This window comes from Chrysemys picta, chromosome 4, assembly GCF_011386835.1.
Source record: "Chrysemys picta bellii isolate R12L10 chromosome 4, ASM1138683v2, whole genome shotgun sequence".
NCBI lineage: Eukaryota > Metazoa > Chordata > Testudines > Emydidae > Chrysemys > Chrysemys picta.
Genome location: NC_088794.1, coordinates 48,235,330 through 48,255,966, shown reverse-complemented (window position 1 = coordinate 48,255,966; position 20,637 = coordinate 48,235,330). Strand labels below are relative to the sequence as shown.

At 42.2% G+C, this 20,637-nt stretch overlaps 2 protein-coding genes across 35 annotated transcripts in view; both read left to right on the top strand.

Annotated features, from left to right (window-relative positions):
• The window catches only part of IRAG1 (inositol 1,4,5-triphosphate receptor associated 1), a 144,921-nt gene that overhangs the window by 27,746 nt on the left and 96,538 nt on the right, over window positions 1-20,637 (top strand). The gene's annotated exons all lie outside the window — the stretch shown is intronic.
• On the top strand, window positions 16,899-18,969 carry LOC135983018 (uncharacterized). The gene is made up of 2 exons (XM_065592222.1): window positions 16,899-17,827; window positions 18,372-18,969. The coding sequence occupies exons 1-2, from the start codon at window positions 17,287-17,289 to the stop codon at window positions 18,839-18,841; spliced, it is 1,011 nt and encodes a 336-aa protein (XP_065448294.1). The 5' UTR covers window positions 16,899-17,286; the 3' UTR covers window positions 18,842-18,969.

Sequence of the window (20,637 nt, the reverse complement as noted above, 5' to 3'; positions counted from 1 at the left end):
ATATTGTTTGGGGAGATAGAGTGATTACATTGTATCAGCCATGTGAATCTCTAAATGATCTTTGTTTTCAGAACTTGATTAGCCTCAGGAAGCAAGACTATTTATCATGTCTGAGACCAATAGCTTTGCTTGGTTTGAGACGCTACTCAGATCTGATTGCAGATCTGTGCCTGATGGACTAATGAGTGGTACATGTCAGTGAACTGAGGAAATGAAATGTAAAGAGATATAGAATAAACTCTTTTTTACCACCTAGATTAAGGATGGTGATCTCTGACATGATGGCTCCTGGGGGAACAGAGCCAGTAGGAAATAGCATGATGTTTGAGACACTCAAATTGACTGATATCTATTTGTACTGTTAATTTTAGGAAGTTGGGCCAGTATTGGGAATGACTTAAGTGACTCATCCCCAATTGAGATGGGAGTGTGTGTGTGGAAGATGGGATGGAAGGAAGATTGTGCAGTTGAGTGTGTGTGATGAAGTGAGGGAGCAGAAATTTGAGAGATGGGTAGACAGAGTAAAGAATTAAAGAAAGGAAAGGAAAAAGAAACCCAGGGGATTAGAGTGAGGTAGATAGTAATTAAGTCTGGTAATTGAAGGGGTAAGAATAGAATTTGATTCCCATGCCCAGTCACTGATCTCCAAGCAAATATAGAGCGCCTCATGTTGCTTTGCAGTGACCCACCTGGCTGAGATGGGAGAAAGTATGCCGGGGCTCAGAAAGAGACTCCATTCAGCCATTCTTTGCAGAGTAAAATCATCACATGGAACTTTCACTATGGAGGCTGTAAAATTGCGGAGAGAAGGCTCTTCCCTGGGATGAAAAATAAAAGAAACCTGGAACTCAAGTCCTTGACAAATCAGATTTTTTTTTTAAATTTGGCACTAAAGGTCAAAAAAGTTTTGGTTTGGTATCACTTACCTAGCATGTCCGGTACCTTTGCACTAATGAACACCCTTTTGCAGTACTAGAAATATATCTGGTAGCCTGGCATCTATAAAAATCTAATATCTAATATCTAAAAATATTTAATGCTGACCACATTCAAAAATCCAAACAGACAGAGCAGGGAGATTCCAGGCATTCTCCAGCCTGGGATGTTTTTACTGTCTCGAATAATAGAGTGGCCACACTAGGTCAGATCAATGGTCCACCTAGTCCTGTCTTCCAACAGAGGTCAGTGCAGATGCGTCAGAGGGAATGAACAGAACAGGGCAATTTCAAATCCCTTGTCATCCAGTCCCGGCTATTGGCAGTCAGAGGTTTATGGACACCTCAAGTATTGGGCTGCATCCCTGACCATCTTGGCTAATAACATTGATGGACATATCCTCCAGGAACGTATCTAATTCTTTGTTGAATGTTGTGTTATAGTTTTGGCCTTCACAACATCCCCTAGAAACAAGTCCCACAGGTTAACTATGCATTATGTGAAAAAGTACTTCCTTTTGTTTGTTTTAAACCTGCTGCCTATTAATTTAGTTGAGTGACCCCTAGTTCTTGTGTTATTGAAGGGGTAAATAACACTTCCCCATTTACTTTCTCCATTCATGATTTTATCGACCTCTACCATATCCTCATTGAGTTACCTCTTTTGTAAGAGTCTTTTTTAATCTCTTCTCATATGGAAGCTGTGCCATACCTCTTTGTACCTTTTCCAATTCTAATTTTTTTTTAAGATGGGGCAACTGGAGCCACATGCAGTATTCAAGGGGTGGGTATAACATGGATTTATATAATGGCATTATTATATTTTCTATCTTATTATCTATCCCTTTCCTAATGTTCCTAATAGTCTGTTAGCTTTTTTGACTGCTGCTGCACATTGAACAGTGTTTTCAGAAAACTATCCACGATGACTCCAAGATCTCTTTCTTGCAGGGCCGGCTCCAAGCACCAGCTTAACAAGCAGGTGCTTGGGGCAGCCAAGGGAGAGGGGCAGCACCTGCGGCAATTCTGGGGCGGCAGGTCCCTCACTCCCTCTAGGAGCGAAGGACCTGCCGCTGAACTGCCGTCGCCGATTGCGGCTTTTTTTTTTTTTTTTTTTTTAAGGATTATTTTTTCCAATGCACATTACTTTGCATTTATCAACATTAAATTTAATCTGCCATTTTGTTGCCCAGTCACCCAGTTTAGTGAGATCCCTTTGTAACTCTTCACAGTCAGCTTTGGACTTAACTAATTTGAGTAATTTAATATAGTCTGCAAATTTTGCCATCTCACTGTTCACCCCTTTTCCAGATTATTTATGATTATATTGAATAGCACAGATTCCAGTACTGATCTCTGGGATACCCTGCTATTGACCTCTTTCCATTGTGAAAACTGACCATTTATTCTTACCCTTTGTTTCCTATCTTTACTGATCCATGAGGGGACCTTCCCTCTTATCCCAGGAGGACTGTTTACTTGGCTTAAGAGCCTTTGGTGATGGATCTTGTTAAAGGCTTTCTGAAAGTCCAAGAACACCATATCCACTGGAAAAAGAACAGGAGTACTTTTGGCACCTGAGAGACTAACAAATTTATTTGAGCATAAGCTTTCGTAGGCTATATCCCACTTCTTCGGATGCATAGAATGGAACATATATTGAGGAGATATATATACACACATACAGAGAACATGGACAGGTGGGAGTTGTCTTACCAACTCTGAGAGGCCAATTAAGTAAGGGGGAAAAAAAACTTTTGAAGTGATAATCAAGATAGCCCAGTACAGACAGGTTGATAAGAAGTGTGAGAGTACTTACATGGGGAGATAGATTCAATGTTTGTAATGGCTCAGCCATTCCCAGTCTTTATTCAAATCTAAATTGATTGTGTCTAATTTGCATATCAATTCGAGTTCCGCAGTTTCTCGTTGGAGTCTGTTTTTGAAGCTTTTCTGTTGTAAAATAGCCACCCGCAGGTCTGTCATTGAGTGACCAGACAGGTTAAAGTGTTCTCCCACTGGTTTTTGAGTATTATGGTTCCTGATGTCAGATTTGTGTCCATTAATTCTTTTGCGGACTGTCTGGTTTGGCCAATGTACATGGCAGATGGGCATTGCTGGCACATGATGGCATAGATCACATTGGTAGATGTGCAGATGAACGAGCCCCTGATGGTATGGCTGATGTGATTAGGTCCTATGATGATGTCACTTGAATAGATATGTGGACAGAGTTGGCATTGGGCTTTGTTGCAAGGATAGGTTCCTGGGTTAGTGTTTTTGTTCAGTGATGTGTGGTTGCTGGTGAGTATTTGCTTCAGGTTGCGGGGTTGTCTGTAAGCGAGGACAGGTCTGTCTCCCAAGATCTGTGAGAGTGAGGGATCATCTTTCAGGATAGGTTGTAGATTTTTGATGATGCGCTGGAGAGGTTTTAGTTGGGGGCTGAAGGTGACAGCTAGTGGTATTCTGTTATTTTCTTTGTTGGGCCTGTCTTGTAGGAGGTGACTTCTGGGTACTCATCTGGCTCTGTCAATCTGTTTTTTCACTTCAGCAGGTGGGTATTGTAGTTTTAAGAATGCTTGATAGAGATCTTGTAGGTGCTTGTCTCTGTCTGAGGGATTGGAGCAAATGCAGTTGTATCTTAGAGCTTGGCTGTAGACAGTGGATCTTGTGATGAGTCCTGGATGGAAGCTAGAGGCTTGTAGGTAAGTATAACAGTCGGTAGGTTTCTGGTATAGGGTGGTATTTATGTGACCATCGCTTATTAGCACAGTAATGTCCAGGAAATGGACCGCTTGTGTGGATTGATCTAGGCTGAAGTTAATGGTGGGATGGAAATTATTGAAATCATGGTAGAATTCCTCAAGGGCTTCTTTTCCATGGGTCCAGATGATGAAGATGTCATCAATGTAGCGCAAGTAAAGTAGGGGCGTTAGGGGACGAGAGCTAAGGAAGCGTTGTTCTAAGTCATCCATAAAAATGTTGGCATAGTGTGCGGCCATGCGGGTACCCATAGCAGTGCCGCTGACTTGAAGGTATATATTGTCCCCAAATGTGAAATAGTTGTGGGTGAGGTCAAAGTCACAAAGTTGAGCCACCAGGTTAGCTGTGACATTATCAGGGATACTGTTCCTGATAGCTTGTAGTCCATCTTTGTGTTGAATATTGATGTAGAGGGCTTCTACATCCATAGTGGCCAGGATGGTGTTTTCTGGAAGATCACTGATGGATTGTAGTTTCCTCAGGAAATCAGTGGTGTCTCGAAGATAGCTGGGAGTGCTGGTAGTGTAGGGCCTGAGGAGAGAGTCCACATAGCCAGACAATCCTGATGTTAGGGTGCCAATGACTAAGATGATGGGGCATCCAGGATTTCCAGGTTTATGGATCTTGGGTAGCAAATAGAATACCACAAATAAATCCACTCGATCACCCTTGTCCACATATTTGGTGACACCCTCAAAGCATTCTAATAGATTGGTGAGACATGATTTCCCATTACAAAATCCATGTTGACTCTTCCCCAACATATCGTGTTTATCTGTGTGTCTGATAATTTTGTTCTTAGTTATAGTTTCAACCAATTAGCTTGGTACTGAAGTTAGTTTTACCAGCCTATAATTGCCAGGAGTCTTTTTAAAAATGTCGGTGTTACATTATCTATCTTCCAAACATCTGATAGGTCACATACCACAGTTAGTTGTTCGGCAGTTTCGTATTTGAGTTCTTTCAGAACACTATCTGGTCCTGGTGACTTATTACTGTTAAATTAAAAATTTGTTCCCACCTCCTCTGTTGACACCTCACTTTGGGACAGTTCCTTAGATTCGTCACTTAAAAAGAATGGCTTGGGTGCAAGGATTTCCCCCATGTCCTCTACAATGAAGACCAATGCAAAGAATTCACTTAGCTTCTCTGCAATGGCCCTTTCCTCCCTTGAGTGCTCTTTTAATACCTCCATTGTCCAGTGACCCCACTGATTGTTTGGCAGGCTTCCTGCTTCTGGTGTACTTAAAGAAAATTTGTGGTTAGTTTTTCTGTCTTTTGCTATTTGCTCTTCAAATTCTTTCTTGCCCTGCCTTATACTTGAATTGCCAGGGTTTATGCTCCTTTCTATTTTCCCTACTAGGATCCAACTTCCAATTTTTAAAGGATGCCTTTTGCCTCTTTTACTCTGTTTAGCAATGGTTGCATTTTTTTATTCTTCTTACTGTTTTTTTTATTGGGGTATATATTAGTTGGAGGCTCTATTATGGTGTTTTTAAATGGTCTTTGTGCTGTTTGCAAGCATTTCACCCATGTGACTGTTCCTTTTAATTTGTTTAACTAGCTTCCTCAATTTTGTGTAGTTCCCCGTTTCGAAGTTAAATGCTACTGTGGTGGGTTTCTTCAGCATTTTCCCCCCACAAGGTTGTGAAATTTAATTATGTTATGGTTGCTATTACTGTGTGTTCACCTCTCGGACTAGCTCCTGTGCTCTACTTAGGACAAAATCAATAAATTGCCTCTCCCCTTGTGGGTTCCAGGAAAAGCTGTTCTAAAAAGCAGTCATTTATGGTGTCTAGAAATTTTCTATCTGCATCCCTTCCTGAGGGACATATGCCCACTCAGTATGGGGATAATTGAAATCCCCCATTATTACTGTGTGTTCTACCTTTGTAGCCTCTCAAATTTCCCCAGGCATTGTCTCCATGCTGGTCAGGTGGTTGATAGTCTATTCCTATTGCTATATTCCTATTGTTCAAGCATGACATTTCTATAGTGATTCTATAGCGATTCGTACAGCTTGATTCATTTAAAATTTTTACTTTATTTGACTCTGTGCTTTCTTTCACATATAGAGCCACTCCCCCACCAACACAACCTATTCTGTCATTCCTATATACTTTGTACTTTGGTATTACCGTGTCCCGTTGACTATCCTCATTCCACCAAGTTTCCATGATGCCTATTATAGCCAAAACCTCATTTAATGCTAGGCACTCTTGTTCACCCATCTTAGTATTTAGACTTCTAGTACTTGTATGTACACAACTGCATATTTTGACAATTTCATTTTATCAATATTCAGACTAGAAATAAGGCATACATTGTTAATAGTGAGAGTAATTAACCATTTGGAACCATTTAACAAGGGGTAGGGTAGATTCTCCATCAATGACAATTTTTAAGTCAAAATTGGATGTCTTTCTAAAAGATATACTCTAGAAATTATTTTGTGTAAGTTGTGTGACCTGTACCATACCGGAGGTCAAACTAAATGATCATATGTGTCCCTTCTGGCCTTAGAAAAGCTATGAATCTATGAGTTGTTTGCCTTCACATGTTAGATTTAAATGGGAATCTTTTACATTTGACTAGCTCCTACTTGTATTTTACCAACTTATTTCCTGTCTTCTTTATTAGGATATAGTGTTCTCCCTTTAATAAATTCATCTCTATGGGATGTCTGTGTCTGAACCATGTGCTGCTTTCCACCCTCTAGGAGGTCCACATGTTAGCTCTCTAATGCAATGCCATCCTACGGCAGCAAATAGTGAGTGTTAAGGTCTGTGTGCTATTCACTATTGTCTGGAATAGAGGGGAGCTCATGAAATCAGATATGGAACAGAGGGCTATGATGGAGAGAGAATTAGCTAGGGTCCCTGTGACCGTGGTGCCTGGAGAGGCCACACTGAGAATGCCACACTCATGGCAGACTGCAAGAAATAGGCAGACAATCCCCAAAACTGGTGGTTTATTCTATAATTAGATTCACCGAGCCAGTAATAAAAGAGCTTCTGCAGTACCACACTGGTTAACAAGAAGCCAAACACAGTCCCCATTAAGCAATGCAGCCTTTGGCTCCCATCCAGACAGCCTAGTCTAATATAGCGAGGGATTATTGAAAACCTTATTCACTATACTTAAAGTTCTCCCAATCCCAAAAGATCAGACACTGCCCATCAGGTCAATGAATATTTCATATCTCACCCCAAATACATGCTTACAGCCAATCCTTATTAACTAAATCTAAGATTTATTAATAAAAGAAAAGAGAGAGTTATATATGGTAAGAGATCAATATATATTCAAATGTGTGTAAAGTCCTTAGGTCAGTTTCATAGCAGAGATGGTGAGGCTGCTGAATCAATTTTAAAGGTTATAGTCCAATAGGCTGTTCAGATGTAGAGTTTGTTCAAATTCTTCCATGAGAATTCCAGGGTAAATCCAGAATAAACCAGGAGACCTCAGTCTTGTGGCTTAGACCTTCCATTCAATGTTGAAGCAGACCTGAGATAAAAAGGACCAGGCCTAAAGCTTCCTTTATAGTTGAAGCAAGTGAGGTACTGACAGGTAATCCTACCACGAGGCTTTGATGAAAGTGAGCCAACTGTTTGATCTTTATTCAATGAGTCCTTTCTTAGACAATGCATTAGGCAATAGCCATTCAAATTACTAAGACAGTTCATTATATCAGATAATTAAGCTGAAGTCAATGTAAATAATATTATTAGTTCCTACACTTTCTTACATCTTTTGAATTAATAGAATACAGTAATGAGGCATCAAAAGACAGGAACAGGATTTTTTCATCCATAAGCTAATTAGATCACATTGTTAAACTTCTAACAAGATATAGGTAAACACAGACAAATACACTTAGCATCTACTCATGATTCTCTAAGCATACAGGGAAACATGTTAAAGATTTGAGTCGACTTAACATGGCGTTGATAACTATCTATGAGGAATGGCCCTGTTTACCATTTCTGTGCCTCCTGTTCTTATGGGTCATACACAAGTTGACCAGTCTGTCAGTTTCACAGTCCCCTTTGCCCTGGCAGATGAACACACATTAGGGCTCTACTGGAAATCTGAGGTAGTGGGGAATAGCCAAAGGGCGAGGAGTCTGAGAAAATTCCATTCTATGTGGCATAGAATAAGGCCTGGTCTATACTACCCGCCTGAATCGGCGGGTAGAAATCGACCTCTCGGGGATCGATTTATCGCGTCCCGTCGGGACGCGACAATCGATCCCCGAATCGGCGCTCTAACTCCACCAGCGGAGGTGGTAGTAAGCGCCGCCGACAAAAAGCGGCAGAAGTCGATTTTGCCGCCGTCCTCACAACGGGGTAAGTCGGCTGCAATACGTCGAATTCAGCTACGCTATTCACGTAGCTGAATTTGCATATCTTAAATCGACTCCCCGCTGTAGTGTAGATGTACCCTAAGAGATGTAGAGCTAGAAGGGATCTTGAGAGGTCATCTAGTCCAGCTCCCTGTACTCAGGCAAGACCAAGTGAACTTGACCATCCCTGACAGGTGTTTGTCTCACAACTTCTTAAAAACATTCAGTGACCGGGATTCCACAGTCTCCTTTGGAAGTCTATTCCAGTGCTTAACTATCCTAATGGTTATAAAGATTTTCCTAATATCTAACCTAAACCTCCAATGTTGCAGATTAAGATGATTACTTCTTGTCTGACCTTCAATGGATGTGGAGAACAATTGATCACTGTTCTCTTTATAACAGCCCTTAACATATTTGAAGACTGTTTTCAAGTCCCCACTCAGTTGTCTTTTCTCAAGACTAAACATGCCCTTTTTTTAACCTTTCCTGATAAATCAGGTTTTCTAAACCCTTTATCATTTTGACAGGTTTCAGAGTAGCAGCCGTGTTAGTCTGTATCCGCAAAAAGAAGAACAGGAGTACTTGTGGCACCTTAGAGACTAACAAATTTATTAGAGCATAAGCTTTCGTGGACTACAGCCCACTTCTTCGGATGCATATAGAATGGAACATATATTGAGGAGATATATATACACACATACAGAGAGCATAAACAGGTGGGAGTTGTCTTACCAACTCTGAGAGGCCAATTAATTAAGAGAAAAAAAACTTTTGAAGTGATAATCAAGCTAGCCCAGTACAGACAGTTTGATAAGAAGTGTGAGAATACTTACAAGGGGAGATAGATTCAATGTTTGCAATGGCTCAGCCATTCCCAGTCCTTATTCAAACCGGAGTTGATTGTGTCTAGTTTGCATATCAATGCATATCAATGCAAACTAGACACAATCAACTCCGGTTTGAATAAGGACTGGGAATGGCTGAGCCATTGCAAACATTGAATCTATCTCCCCTTGTAAGTATTCTCACACTTCTTATCAAACTGTCTGTACTGGGCTAGCTTGATTATCACTTCAAAAGTTTTTTTTCTCTTAATTAATTGGCCTCTCAGAGTTGGTAAGACAACTCCCACCTGTTTATGCTCTCTGTATGTGTGTATATATATCTCCTCAATATATGTTCCATTCTATATGCATCCGAAGAAGTGGGCTGTAGTCCACGAAAGCTTATGCTCTAATAAATTTGTTAGTCTCTAAGGTGCCACAAGTACTCCTGTTCTTCTTTTATCATTTTGGTTACTCTCTGCTGGACTCTCTCCAATTTGTCCACATCTTTCCCAAAATGTGGCACCCAGAACTGGACATAATACTCCTAGCTAGGACGTTACCAGTGCTGAGTAGAGTGGGACAATTACCTCTCATGTTTTACATATGAGAGTCCTGCTAATAGCTCCCAGAATATTAGCTGTTTTCGCAGCTGCTTTACATTGGCTCAGTCAATTGTGATCTGCTGTAACCCTCAGATCCTTTTCAGCAGTACTACCACCTAGCCAGCTGTTTCCCATTTGGTAGTTGTGCATTTGATTTTTCCTTCCTAAATATAATACTTTGCTCAGTAATGCTCGCTTTCCCCCTAAGTAGAGGAGGACCTATACTTTCCTTCATCTTTCTCTTGCTCCTAAAGTATTTAAAGAACCTCTGATTGCCTTTTATGTACCTTGCTGGGTGTAACTCATTTTGTGCCTTACCTTTTCTGATTTTATTCCTACATTCTCGTGTTATTCTTTTATGCTCCTCCTTCGCAATGCATCAATGTTTCCACTTTTTGTAGAACTTCTTTTTGCTTTTTCAGGACATTGAAGAGCTGCAGGACGGATAGGCCAAAATTCATGGAAACTGACCTTGCTGTTCTCACAACAAGGAAACTGGCCTTGCTGTTCTCACAAAAAAAAACTGCATTGAAAAATAAAACAATGTAAAAGTTGAGAACCTACAAGTCCACTCAGTCCTACTTCTTGTTCAGCCAATCACTAAGACAAACAAGTTTGTTCATATTTACTGGAGATAATGCTGCCCTCTTATTTACAATGTCACCAGAAAGTGAGAACAGACATTTGCATGGTACTTTTGTAGCCGGCATTGCAAGGTATTTACGTGCCAGATATGCTAAACATTCATATGCCCCTTCATGCTTCGGCCACCATTCCAGAGGACATGCTTCCATGCTGATGAAGCTCGTTAAAAAAATAATGCGTTAATTAAATTTGTGACTGAACTCCTAGGGGGAGAATTGTATGGCCCCTGCTCTGTTTTACCCGCATTCTGCCATATATTTCATGTTATAGCAGTCTCAGATGATGACCCAGCACATGTTGTTCATTTTAAAAACACTTTCACTGCAGATTTCACAAAACGCAAAGATGGTACCAATGTGAGATTTCTAAAGATAACTACAGCACTCAATCCAAGGTTTAAGAACCTGAAGTATCTTCCAAAATCTGAGAGGGATGAGGTGTGGAGCATGCTTTCAGAAGTTTTAAAGGAGCAACATTCCAATGTGGAAACCACAGAACCTGAGCCACCAAAAAAGAAAATCAATCTTCTGCTGGTGACATCTGACTCAAATAATGAAAATGAACATGCATTGGTCCGCAGTGCTTTGGATTGTTATCGAGCAGAACCCATCATCAGCATGGACACATATCCCCTGGAATGGTGGTTGAAGCATGAAGGGACATATGAATCTTTAGTGCATCTGGCACCTAAATATCTCGCGATGCCAGCTACAACAGTGGCATGAGAATGCCTATTCTCACTTTCAGGTGACATTGTAAACAAGAAGCGGGCAGCATTATCGCCTGCAAATGTAAAGAAACTTGTTTGTCTGAGCAATTGGCTGAACAAGATGTAGGACTGAGTGGACTTGCGGGCTCTAACATTTTATATTGTTTTATTTTTGAATGCAGTATTTTTGTATCTAATTCTATATTTGTAAATTCAACTTTCACGATAAAGAGATTGAACTACAGTACTTGTATTAGGTGAATTGAAAGACTATTTCTTTTGTTTTTTTACAGTGCAAATACTTGTAATCAAAAATAAATATAAAGTGAGCACTGTACACTTTGTACTCTATGTTGTAATTGAAATCAATATAATTGAAAATGTAGAAAACATCCAAAAATATTTAAATAAATGGCATTCTATTATTGTTTAACAGTGCAATTAATCACAATTAATTTTTGTAATCACAATTAAGTTTTTAATTGCTTGACCGCCCTAATTTTTACAAATCAGACATAGGGAACATTTTGCCTCCTGCACTAGAATTAAACTATTACAAAGAAATAGAGCTATTAATTGTCTTATTACTCTTCTCCTAAGCTGCTGTTCTTAAATGTCTAGGCCCCATCACATTAAAGAGAAAAATAAAGAAGGTAGATTTTTTCACTGTACATAAAGCCATTCAATCTGCAGTTTCCTTTTTCTTATCTTATTCTGATAGGATTAGTATTTTATTGCCATCCTCCTTGGTTCTATTTTTGGAGGACAATCTTTTGGGCAACACAGGGAATAGGTTAGCAAACCATCTGTTCATAACAACTTGTTCAGTTTTTTTAGTTGTCTGCTTCATAAAGAAGAGCAAGAATCACAACACTCATTTCTCCCCCATTCCCATTTACCCAAAACCTCAGCTTTTCAGAACAAAATTTTCAAACTTGGGTGTATAACATATAGGCTCTTAAATCCATATTTAGACATCTAAATAAATGGCTTGATTTTTCAGAAATGCTGAGCACTCTCAAATCCCATTGTTTTTAAAGATCAGGACACATTCATCTAGGTACCTAAAAATAGTTTTAGGAGCTAACTTTAAGCACCCGATTTAAAAAATATTTACCTTTGTGTGTATGCTTACATTAGATCTGTGGTTCTCAGACTGTGGTCTCAGGACCTCCAGCAGTGCATGGAGTTCTTCCTGGAATGCTCCTCTTTACATGTTTTCAGAGCCAAGCAGTAGGAGAATTGGGCTGCTGAATTGGGAGATTGATCCATGAGAAGTTCTTAATATTGCCAATATAGCCTGCAGAATAAAAACATTGAACCACTCACTGTACTAGATAATTGTCATTGTGAGAGAGTCAGAACACCATTACAGTCCTGGGATACTATAAGTAGGGAATTAGGAGGCAAGGATATGGATTTTGAGGGAGAGGAACTCTGGAGTTTTTATTTTTGTGCTGTAAATCTAGGGGAAGGAGAGACTTTTCTTGACTTCATTGTTGTAAGCATCTTGATGGAGCCATAAGAGCAGAGCTCTCAGAAGACGAGGAATTGGCAGGTGTATTTTCCTTTCGTGGGTGTATTTGTTTAATGTAAGATGTTTTTGTGACTACTGAAGAAAAGTGAATTACTAACTGCTCTACCTCATTTTCTATCTGTCCTGACCTTTCTGCTGGCCAGAAAACCAATTCTCTTCCTGTCTTTCTCAACTGATGATGTGCTGATTTCCCCCTCCCCTACAGTTGCCAATCTGCACTTGTATTAAAGACACTTTTGATTTTTTTCCCCCTGAATCTATGTTGCCTGCTTGCCAACCTTAGCAGAATGCAATATGGGAAATTATTTCTCTTGTAAGGTGGCTTATTGTAGTCTCCCCCTTTTCCCCCATCATACTTCTTTCTTTTCCTTCCATCGTTTGAGGGTGGATATGGAAGCTCTCAGGCTGAGTACAGTAGGCAGCACTTCATCTTAGGTAAGGCTAGTTGATTTAGAGCTTTATATTAGGTGAGTTGTATTACCATAATAATTAGCCACTCTGTTAGGCATTTGAATTACGGCCAACATCTCTGTGACCTCCTTGTTTTCAGTTAAGGCCTCATGTGCCTTAGAATTGGAAATTTTTCTAGTTTCCAGGCACTGCTATAGCTGCATCAGTGCACATCTTAAAGCAGTGGTTCTTAACTTTTACTGCAGCCTGCACCCCTTTGGCTCTCAAAACACGTTCTCGCACCCCTTATCAAAAATCATTGAAGTAGGTCAGTTCTTTAAACCTAAATATATCCTAACTATAGAATGAAAGAGAGAGAATTATATATTTATTTTAATTTCACAGTAAAATTAAGAATACATGAATACATACGTGCCTGTGCTTAATTTGTGTTTTCGAAGATTTACCTTCTAAAAAAATCTGGCATGTGTTACACCCCCAGAAAGGGCATCTCGCACCCCCAGAGGGTACGTGCACCCCAGGTTCAGAACCACTCTTAAAGTTAGACAAGAAAGCCGCATTCTGCGCTGGTGGAGGTTACTTATCTTTGAATCTGGAATAACCTTCACTGGTACACATGACTCTCTTCATTGACTACATTTGGGGTTTGCACCAGTGCTTCTGCTGTTTTGTGGAGCCCCCTCTTGAAGTTTGCAAATATGTACTGTGGTACTGGAGCATCTGTTGTCAAATAGATCTTTCATGGAAGAGTTATTTTGCTAATATAACAACTATAGATGATGTATTGAATTGGGATGATTGATTTTATTTATTTTTCCCTGGGAGGAGTGGCGCAGTTTTGGACCCTGTGTTTTAAATCAAATACCCTTTAGTGGTTTACCTTGGAATTGCATCATTGCTTGAGTTAAGCAAAATCTTTTTAAATATAAATCCAGCTCTGGGGCGTTCATCAGAATCTCAGCTAATACATAAGCTCTTTTGAGAGGCAGCCAAATCATTGCTGTCTTGACCAGTGAGATTCCTATTGAATTTCTTGGCAAGAGACAGAAGAAATAGGATGGCCTTCCTGCCCATAGATGGCAGAGAGGATCTTTTGCTTTTAAATCCCAGTAAAAAAATGGTCTCCAATTATTTCAAAGGGATAAACTACAAAGAGTCTCATGACTTCCTATTATGGCCTCACTCTGTCCTCTTTGACTGAGGCCCCAAGCAGGCTTCTTCAACACTCTTGAAATAGTCTTTCTGAATCAAATGGTTTAAAAAAAAAAGTTTCACCCACTGGAAATAACAGTGTAAAGATATGGGATGCAGCATAAAAGAGTCCAGTCAGTAAATAGTGGAGGAGCTGCCTACTCACAATAGACCCTTTTAGACAAAATTATTGATTAGGGAAAAAAATAAGAGCAGTGTTTTAATATAAGAACCCTTTCTTTCCAATATTGAAATGAAACTAGGTCAGATTGAACCAAAAGATACGTCACAGCATATTATTACTAATGCTTCTGAGAGTCTTGCTGTCAACAGCTAGGATGAATGAATTTCAGGTGAACAATTGGGTAGCTGTGCAGTGCAAGCAAAAGACTTACTGGAAAATATGCTTTGCAAACCTTTTATCTCGTTGAAATTAATGGGAGTTCTGTGGTTGACTTTAATGGGAGCAGGAGCAGTGCTTTAGGCACCAATCCTGCAATGGATCAGAGCCTTTGTAAGGACCCATTTGGAATAACAGTGGGGACAGTGAGAGTCCTTCATCCTGCCATCATAATACATAAAAAGAGGTGATGAGAGGTTGGCTGTTTCTGAAACCAGAAACGTGTATGGCAAAGTAATGTCGATACCTGCTTGCAATGTTTTTCTGCTCTGAGACTCTGAAATATGGCACAATGGGGTTTCATGTTTATTGTTTCTGGATCATGATGGTCACAAATGAAAAGATGGTGTGGTTTTTCCCTCAAATTGCTAACCCTGCAAACTCAACCTGGAAGTGAAGTTGTAGTTTTTCTGACTCATAAAACGATACAGATGTTCCAGCGTAGAACTGCAGTGCCAATACCATCATCAACAGGAGTAAAAATTAGTTTTAACTTTTCAGTAAAGTAACATATTGGACTCCGAATCCTCGCAGCGAGCGGATTTCTTAAGAAGATACCATTTTTAGTGTAAGGCAACATTTTAAGATATCACTTGGATTCATAAACAGGAAAAGCAACTAACTCTCTTTTCCTTCCCTATGTTGACTCTGCCATGCTAACAAAAGTAATAAGCAGTAAAAACAAATTCATCACTAAAGCAAGCAGATCAGACTCTGAATATCCTCAGAGATCAGATCTGCTGAGTAAGGGTGCTCTTTTTATGTAGTCATTTTTCAGAGTGGAACCTCACTTTGAACTGCCAGTTAGGTCATGAAGTAGTTGATCTTGTTTGCTGAAAAAGGCTTTCTACAATCTGAGCCATAAGAGTAACCTCTTTGCACATTACTAATCATTTCTCTGTTTTTATCACTCTGGCAATGCAAAATTTAGCTAGCTACATTTGCCAATTGCTTAGATGAGCTGGGGAGTTCAATGTAATTTGTGACTGCCTAAAGGACTGCAAATACCTCTTAGGATGCCAAAGTAATCTGTTTATGGTGGTTTTAATCAAGAGAATGTGTTCCTTCCGATCACTTTTTTTTTAATAATGACAGAAAGAAATTTTGTTCCATTTATTTCTTCACTTGGTAGACTTTTTGCTTGAATAAGAACAAGCTGTGTTTAGCTTATTGGGTCACTAACCAATTGTGTTCTGCCCTAGTTGCCTTAAACTTATTTAATGTTGCCAAATTAGGTCTTTTCTAATATTTTTTCCAAATTATATAATTTGTTTTCCAGCTCCACTGATGCTTATATGATTTTTTTATATGATGTGTTTGAAATTATAGCTCCATGTAGCATAACTTTAAATGATTCCCCAAAATAGAATGAATTGACATCAGAGGACATGGGATATTTTTCCCAAAGAAAATGTCAATTTGTTCTTTTCCCTTTGCTAAGAAAATTATTAAATTGCCATTTCAGAACTCATCTCTACTGATCTTCCCAACTCAACCTACATGCTAGCCTTAAGTAAAGATGTGATCTGAAATGCACAGTTTTGAGAGTAGTAACATCTCCTAGGCTTCTCCAGTTTGAGAGGAGAGGTGGCAAAAAAATTGGTTACTGCATCAGTAACACTCAGTCAGCAAAGGTGTCTGCAGACATATATTTGTATTATGGTAACATGTAGGGGCCTAGTCACAGATCAGGGCCCCATTGTGCTTGGCACATATCAATACATAATAAAAAGATGGCCCTTTCCCCAAAGACCTTACAGTGTAAGGCTACATCTACAGTACACTGTGAGCTAGGGATCTGATTCCCCTGCCTGTGTACACATAATCATGCTAGCGCTCATCGATCTAGCACAAGTATAAATAGCAGTGTAACCCCAGTACACACGGGTAGCGGCAACAGAGGCCTGGCTTAGTGGTGCTGAGTACATACCTGCTGGTTTCAGGCAGGTTTGTACTTGGCACAGCTGGGCAATGCCTCTGCTGCTGCTCCCCGTGCTATCGCAGCTACGGTGCTGTTTATACTCATGCTAGCATGTTGACAGCACAAATGTGTGTACACAAGCAGGGGAGTCGCACCCCTAGTTTATGATGTAGACATAGCTTCAATATGCGTGTTGTTTGATAGCAGTGTTAAAATCCTTTTCCTTAGAATGCAATGATGTTGATGCTAAGAGGAGGTCGTCCACGACATTTGAAAGTGACATATATTATCAGCAAAAAGAACAGGAGTACTTGTGGCATCTTAGAGACTAACATATTTATTTGAGCATAAGCTTTCGTGGGCTACAGCCCACTTCATCGGATGCATGTAGTGGAAAAGTAGGACGATATATATATACACAGAGAACATGAAACAATGGGTGTTACTATACACACTATAAGGAGAGTGATCATTTAAGTTGAGCTTTTATCACACTATACACACTATAAGGAGAGTGATCAGTTAAGTTGAGCTTTTATCATAAAAGCTCAACTTAACTGATCACTCTCCTTATAGTGTGTATAGTAACACCCATTGTTTCATGCTCTCTGAGGCCTGGTCTACACTACGGGTTTAGGTCGACTTTAGCAGCGTTAAACCGAATTAAGCCTGGACACGTCCACACAACGAGGCCCCTTCTTTCGACTTAAAGGGCCCTTTAAACCGGTTTCTTTACACCACCTCCGACGAGGGGATTAGCGATAAAACCGGCCTTTGCGGGTCGGAATTGGGGTAGTGTGGACGGAATTCGATGTTATTGGCCTCCGGGAGCTATCCCACAGTGCTTCATTGTGACCGCTCTGGACAGCGCTCTCAACTCAGATGCACTGACCAGGTAGACAGGAAAAGACCCGCGAAGGTTTGAATTTCATTTCCTGTTTGCCCAGCGTGGAGAGCACAGGTGACCACGCAGAGCTCATCAGCACAGGTAACCGTCATGGAGTCCTCCCAGGATCGCAAAAGAGCTCCAGCATGGACCGAACGGGAGGTACGAGATCTGCTCGCCATATGGGGAGATGAAGCAGTGATAGCTGAACTCCGTAGCAGTAAAAGAAATGGCAAAGTATTAGAAAAGATCTCCAAGGCCATGAAGGACCGAGGCCATAACAGGGACACACAGCAGTGCCGCGTGAAAATTAAGGAGCTACGGCAAGCCTACCACAAAGCCAGAGAAGCAAACGGAAGGTCCGGGGCAGAGCCGCAAACTTGCCGCTACTACGCGGAGCTGCATGCGATCCTAGGGGGTGCAGCCACCACTACCCCAACCGTGTGCTATGACTCTCTCACTGGAGAAACACACAGGGAAGACAGTTCGGGGAACGAGGAAGATGACGATGGAGGTACTGTAGGTAGCTCACAGCAGCAAGGAAGCGGAGAAACCGTTTTCCCCAACAGCCAGGATATGTTTGTGACCCTGGACCTGGAACCAGTAACCCCCGAACTCACCCAAGACCCTCAGGGCACACAGGAGACCTCTGGTGAGTGTAACTTTGTAAATATTTGTAAACATTACAAAAAAAAAGCAAGCAAGTCTGTTAACGTGTATGGGGATGGAGCGGAAATCCTCCAGGGACATCTCCAGAAAGCTCTCCTGGTTGAAATGGGGTGATTTTATTAAGGGGGACATTCAGAGGCGCCCGTTCCTGCTATTCTGACCAGAAATGTTCCCCGCTGTTAACCACGCGGTGGGGGGGAGGGGTGAAGTGATCATCCCAGAGAATCGTGTGTGTGTGGGGGGGGGGGGTTTACTTGTGTTTGTGCCGCATGTTAACCGGGAAACCGCAGCCCCCTCCTTTTACATTGAAACCCCATTTTAAATGGACAACCCAATTCATCCTTGATATGGGAAATGCGCTGCTGTTTGCAACCTTTCCCGCATGTTAAGAAGGTTAAAAAAGCCAAAACACTGTGGCCTACGATGGCTGCCTGCAAGCCGAAATATGCGACCTTGTAATGAAAGAGTGTACCCATTGTTCCCTAAAATGTGTCTTTTTTAACCACCTCTCCCTTCTCCTCCACCAGCTGCAAATGTTTCTCCTTCGCAGAGGCTCGTGAACATTAGAAAGAGAAAACGTAAGACGAGGGACGAGATGTTCACGGAGCTGCAGATGTCCTCCCACGCTGATAGAGCACAGCAGAATGCGTGGAGGCAGTCAATGTCGGAGATGAGAAAAGCCCAACATGAACGAGAGGAGAGGTGGCGGGCTGAAGACGATAGGTGGCGTCAGCTTGCAGACAGACGGCAAGAGGCAATGCTCCGTCTGCTGGAGCATCAAAGTGATATGCTCGAGCGTATGGTTGAGTTGCAGGAAAGGCAGCAGGAGCAGAGACTGCCGCTACAGCCCCTGTGTAACCAACAGCCCTCCTCCCCAAGTTCCATAGCCTCCTCACCCAGACGCCCAAGAACACGGTGGGGGGGCCTCCGTCCACCCAGTCACTCCACCCCAGATGATCGCCCAAGCATCAGAAGGCTGGGCTTCAATAAGAGTTAAAGTTTTAAAATGCAGTATGTCCTTTTCCATCCCTCCTCCCCCACCCATCCCAGCTACCTTGGCAATTATCCCCCTACCTCTGTAAGGAACTAATAAAGAATGCATGAATGTGAAAAAACAATGACTTTATTGCCTCTGCAAGCGGGAGGGGAGGGGAGGGTGGGGTGGTTGGTTTACAGGGAAGTAGAGTGAACCGGGTCGGGGGGGGGGGGGGTTGGAGGGTTCATCAAGGAGAAACAAACAGAAGTTTCACACAGTAGCCTGGCCAGTCACAAAACTCGTTTTCAAAGCTTCTCTGATGCGCACCGCGCCCTGCTGTGCTCCTCTAACCGCCCTGGTGTCTGGCTGCACGTAATCAGCGGCCAGGCGAGTTGCCTCAACCTCCCACCCCGCCATAAAGGTCTCCCCCTTACTCTCACAGATATTGTGGAGCGCACAGCAAGCAGCAATAACAATGGGGATATTCTTTTCGCTGAGGTCTGAGCGAGTCAGTAAGCTGCGCCAGCGCGCTTTTAAACGTCCAAATGCACATTCCACCACCATTCGGCACTTGCTCAGCCTGTAGTTGAACAGGTCCTGACTCCTGTCCAGGCTGCCTGTGTACGGCTTCATGAGCCATGGCATTAAGGGGTAGGCTGGGTCCCCAAGGATCACGATAGGCATTTCAACATCCCCAATGGTCACTTTCTGGTCCGGGAAGAAAGTCCCTTCCTCCAGCTTTCGAAACAGAGCAGAGTTCCTGAAGACGCGAGCATCATGTACCTTTCCCGGCCATCCCACATTGATGTTGGTGAAACGTCCCTTGTGATCCACCAGGGCTTGCAGCAGCATTGAAAAGTACCCCTTGCGGTTTACGTAGTCGGTGGCTTGGTGCTCCGGTGACAAGATAGGGATATGGGTTCCGTCTATGGCCCCGCCACAGTTTGGGAATCCCATTTCAGCAAAACCATCCACTATTGACTGCACGTTGCCCAGAGTCACTACCCTTGCTATCACCAGGTCTTTCATTGCCCTGGCAAATTGGATCACAGCAGCCCCCACAGTAGATTTGCCCACTCCAAATTGATTCCCGACTGACCGGTAGCTGTCTGGCGTTGCAAGCTTCCACAGGGCTATCGCCACTCGCTTCTCAACTGTGAGGGCTGCTCTCATCTTGGTATCCTGGCGTTTCAGGGCAGGGGAAAGCAAGTCACAAAGTTCCATGAAAGTGCCCTTACGCATGCGAAAGTTTCGCAGCCACTGGGAATCGTCCCATACCTGCAGCACGATGCGGTCCCACCAGTCTGTGCTTGTTTCCCGGGCCCAGAATCGGCGTTCCACGGTATCAACCTGCCCCAGTAACACCATGATTTCCACATTGCTGGGGCCTGTGCCTTGTGAGAGGTCTATGGCCATGTCAATTTCCTCATCACTCTCGTCGCCGCGCTGCAATCGCCTCCTCGCCTGGTCCGGGTTTCGCCTTGGCATGTTCTGGCTCTGCATATACTCCAGGACAATGCGCGTGGTGTTCATAGTGCTCATAATTGCCGCGGTGATCTGAGCGGGCTCCATGATCCCAGTGCTAGCTATGGTGCCTGGTCAGAAAAAAGGCGCGAAAGTAGTATCTGATGGACCAGGAGAAGGAGGGCGGGAGGGAGGGAGGGAGGGAGGGAGGGCTGAGTGACGACATGGCGTACAGGTACAGGAACAGGGAGAAACACAAACAACTGTCACACAGAATGGTGCCCCCAAAGATTAAACTGGAAACCCTGGGCTTAGCAGGCCGTTGATTTCACGGAGGAAGGGGAAGCAAATGA

Coding starts and splice junctions, on each gene's coding strand:
- LOC135983018 (XM_065592222.1), top strand. CDS start 17,287: ATGGAGTCCTCCCAGGATCGCAAAAGAGCTCCAGCATGGACCGAACGG. Junction 17,828..18,371: donor GGGCACACAGGAGACCTCTG/GTGAGTGTAACT, acceptor CTCCTCCACCAG/CTGCAAATGTTTCTCCTTCG.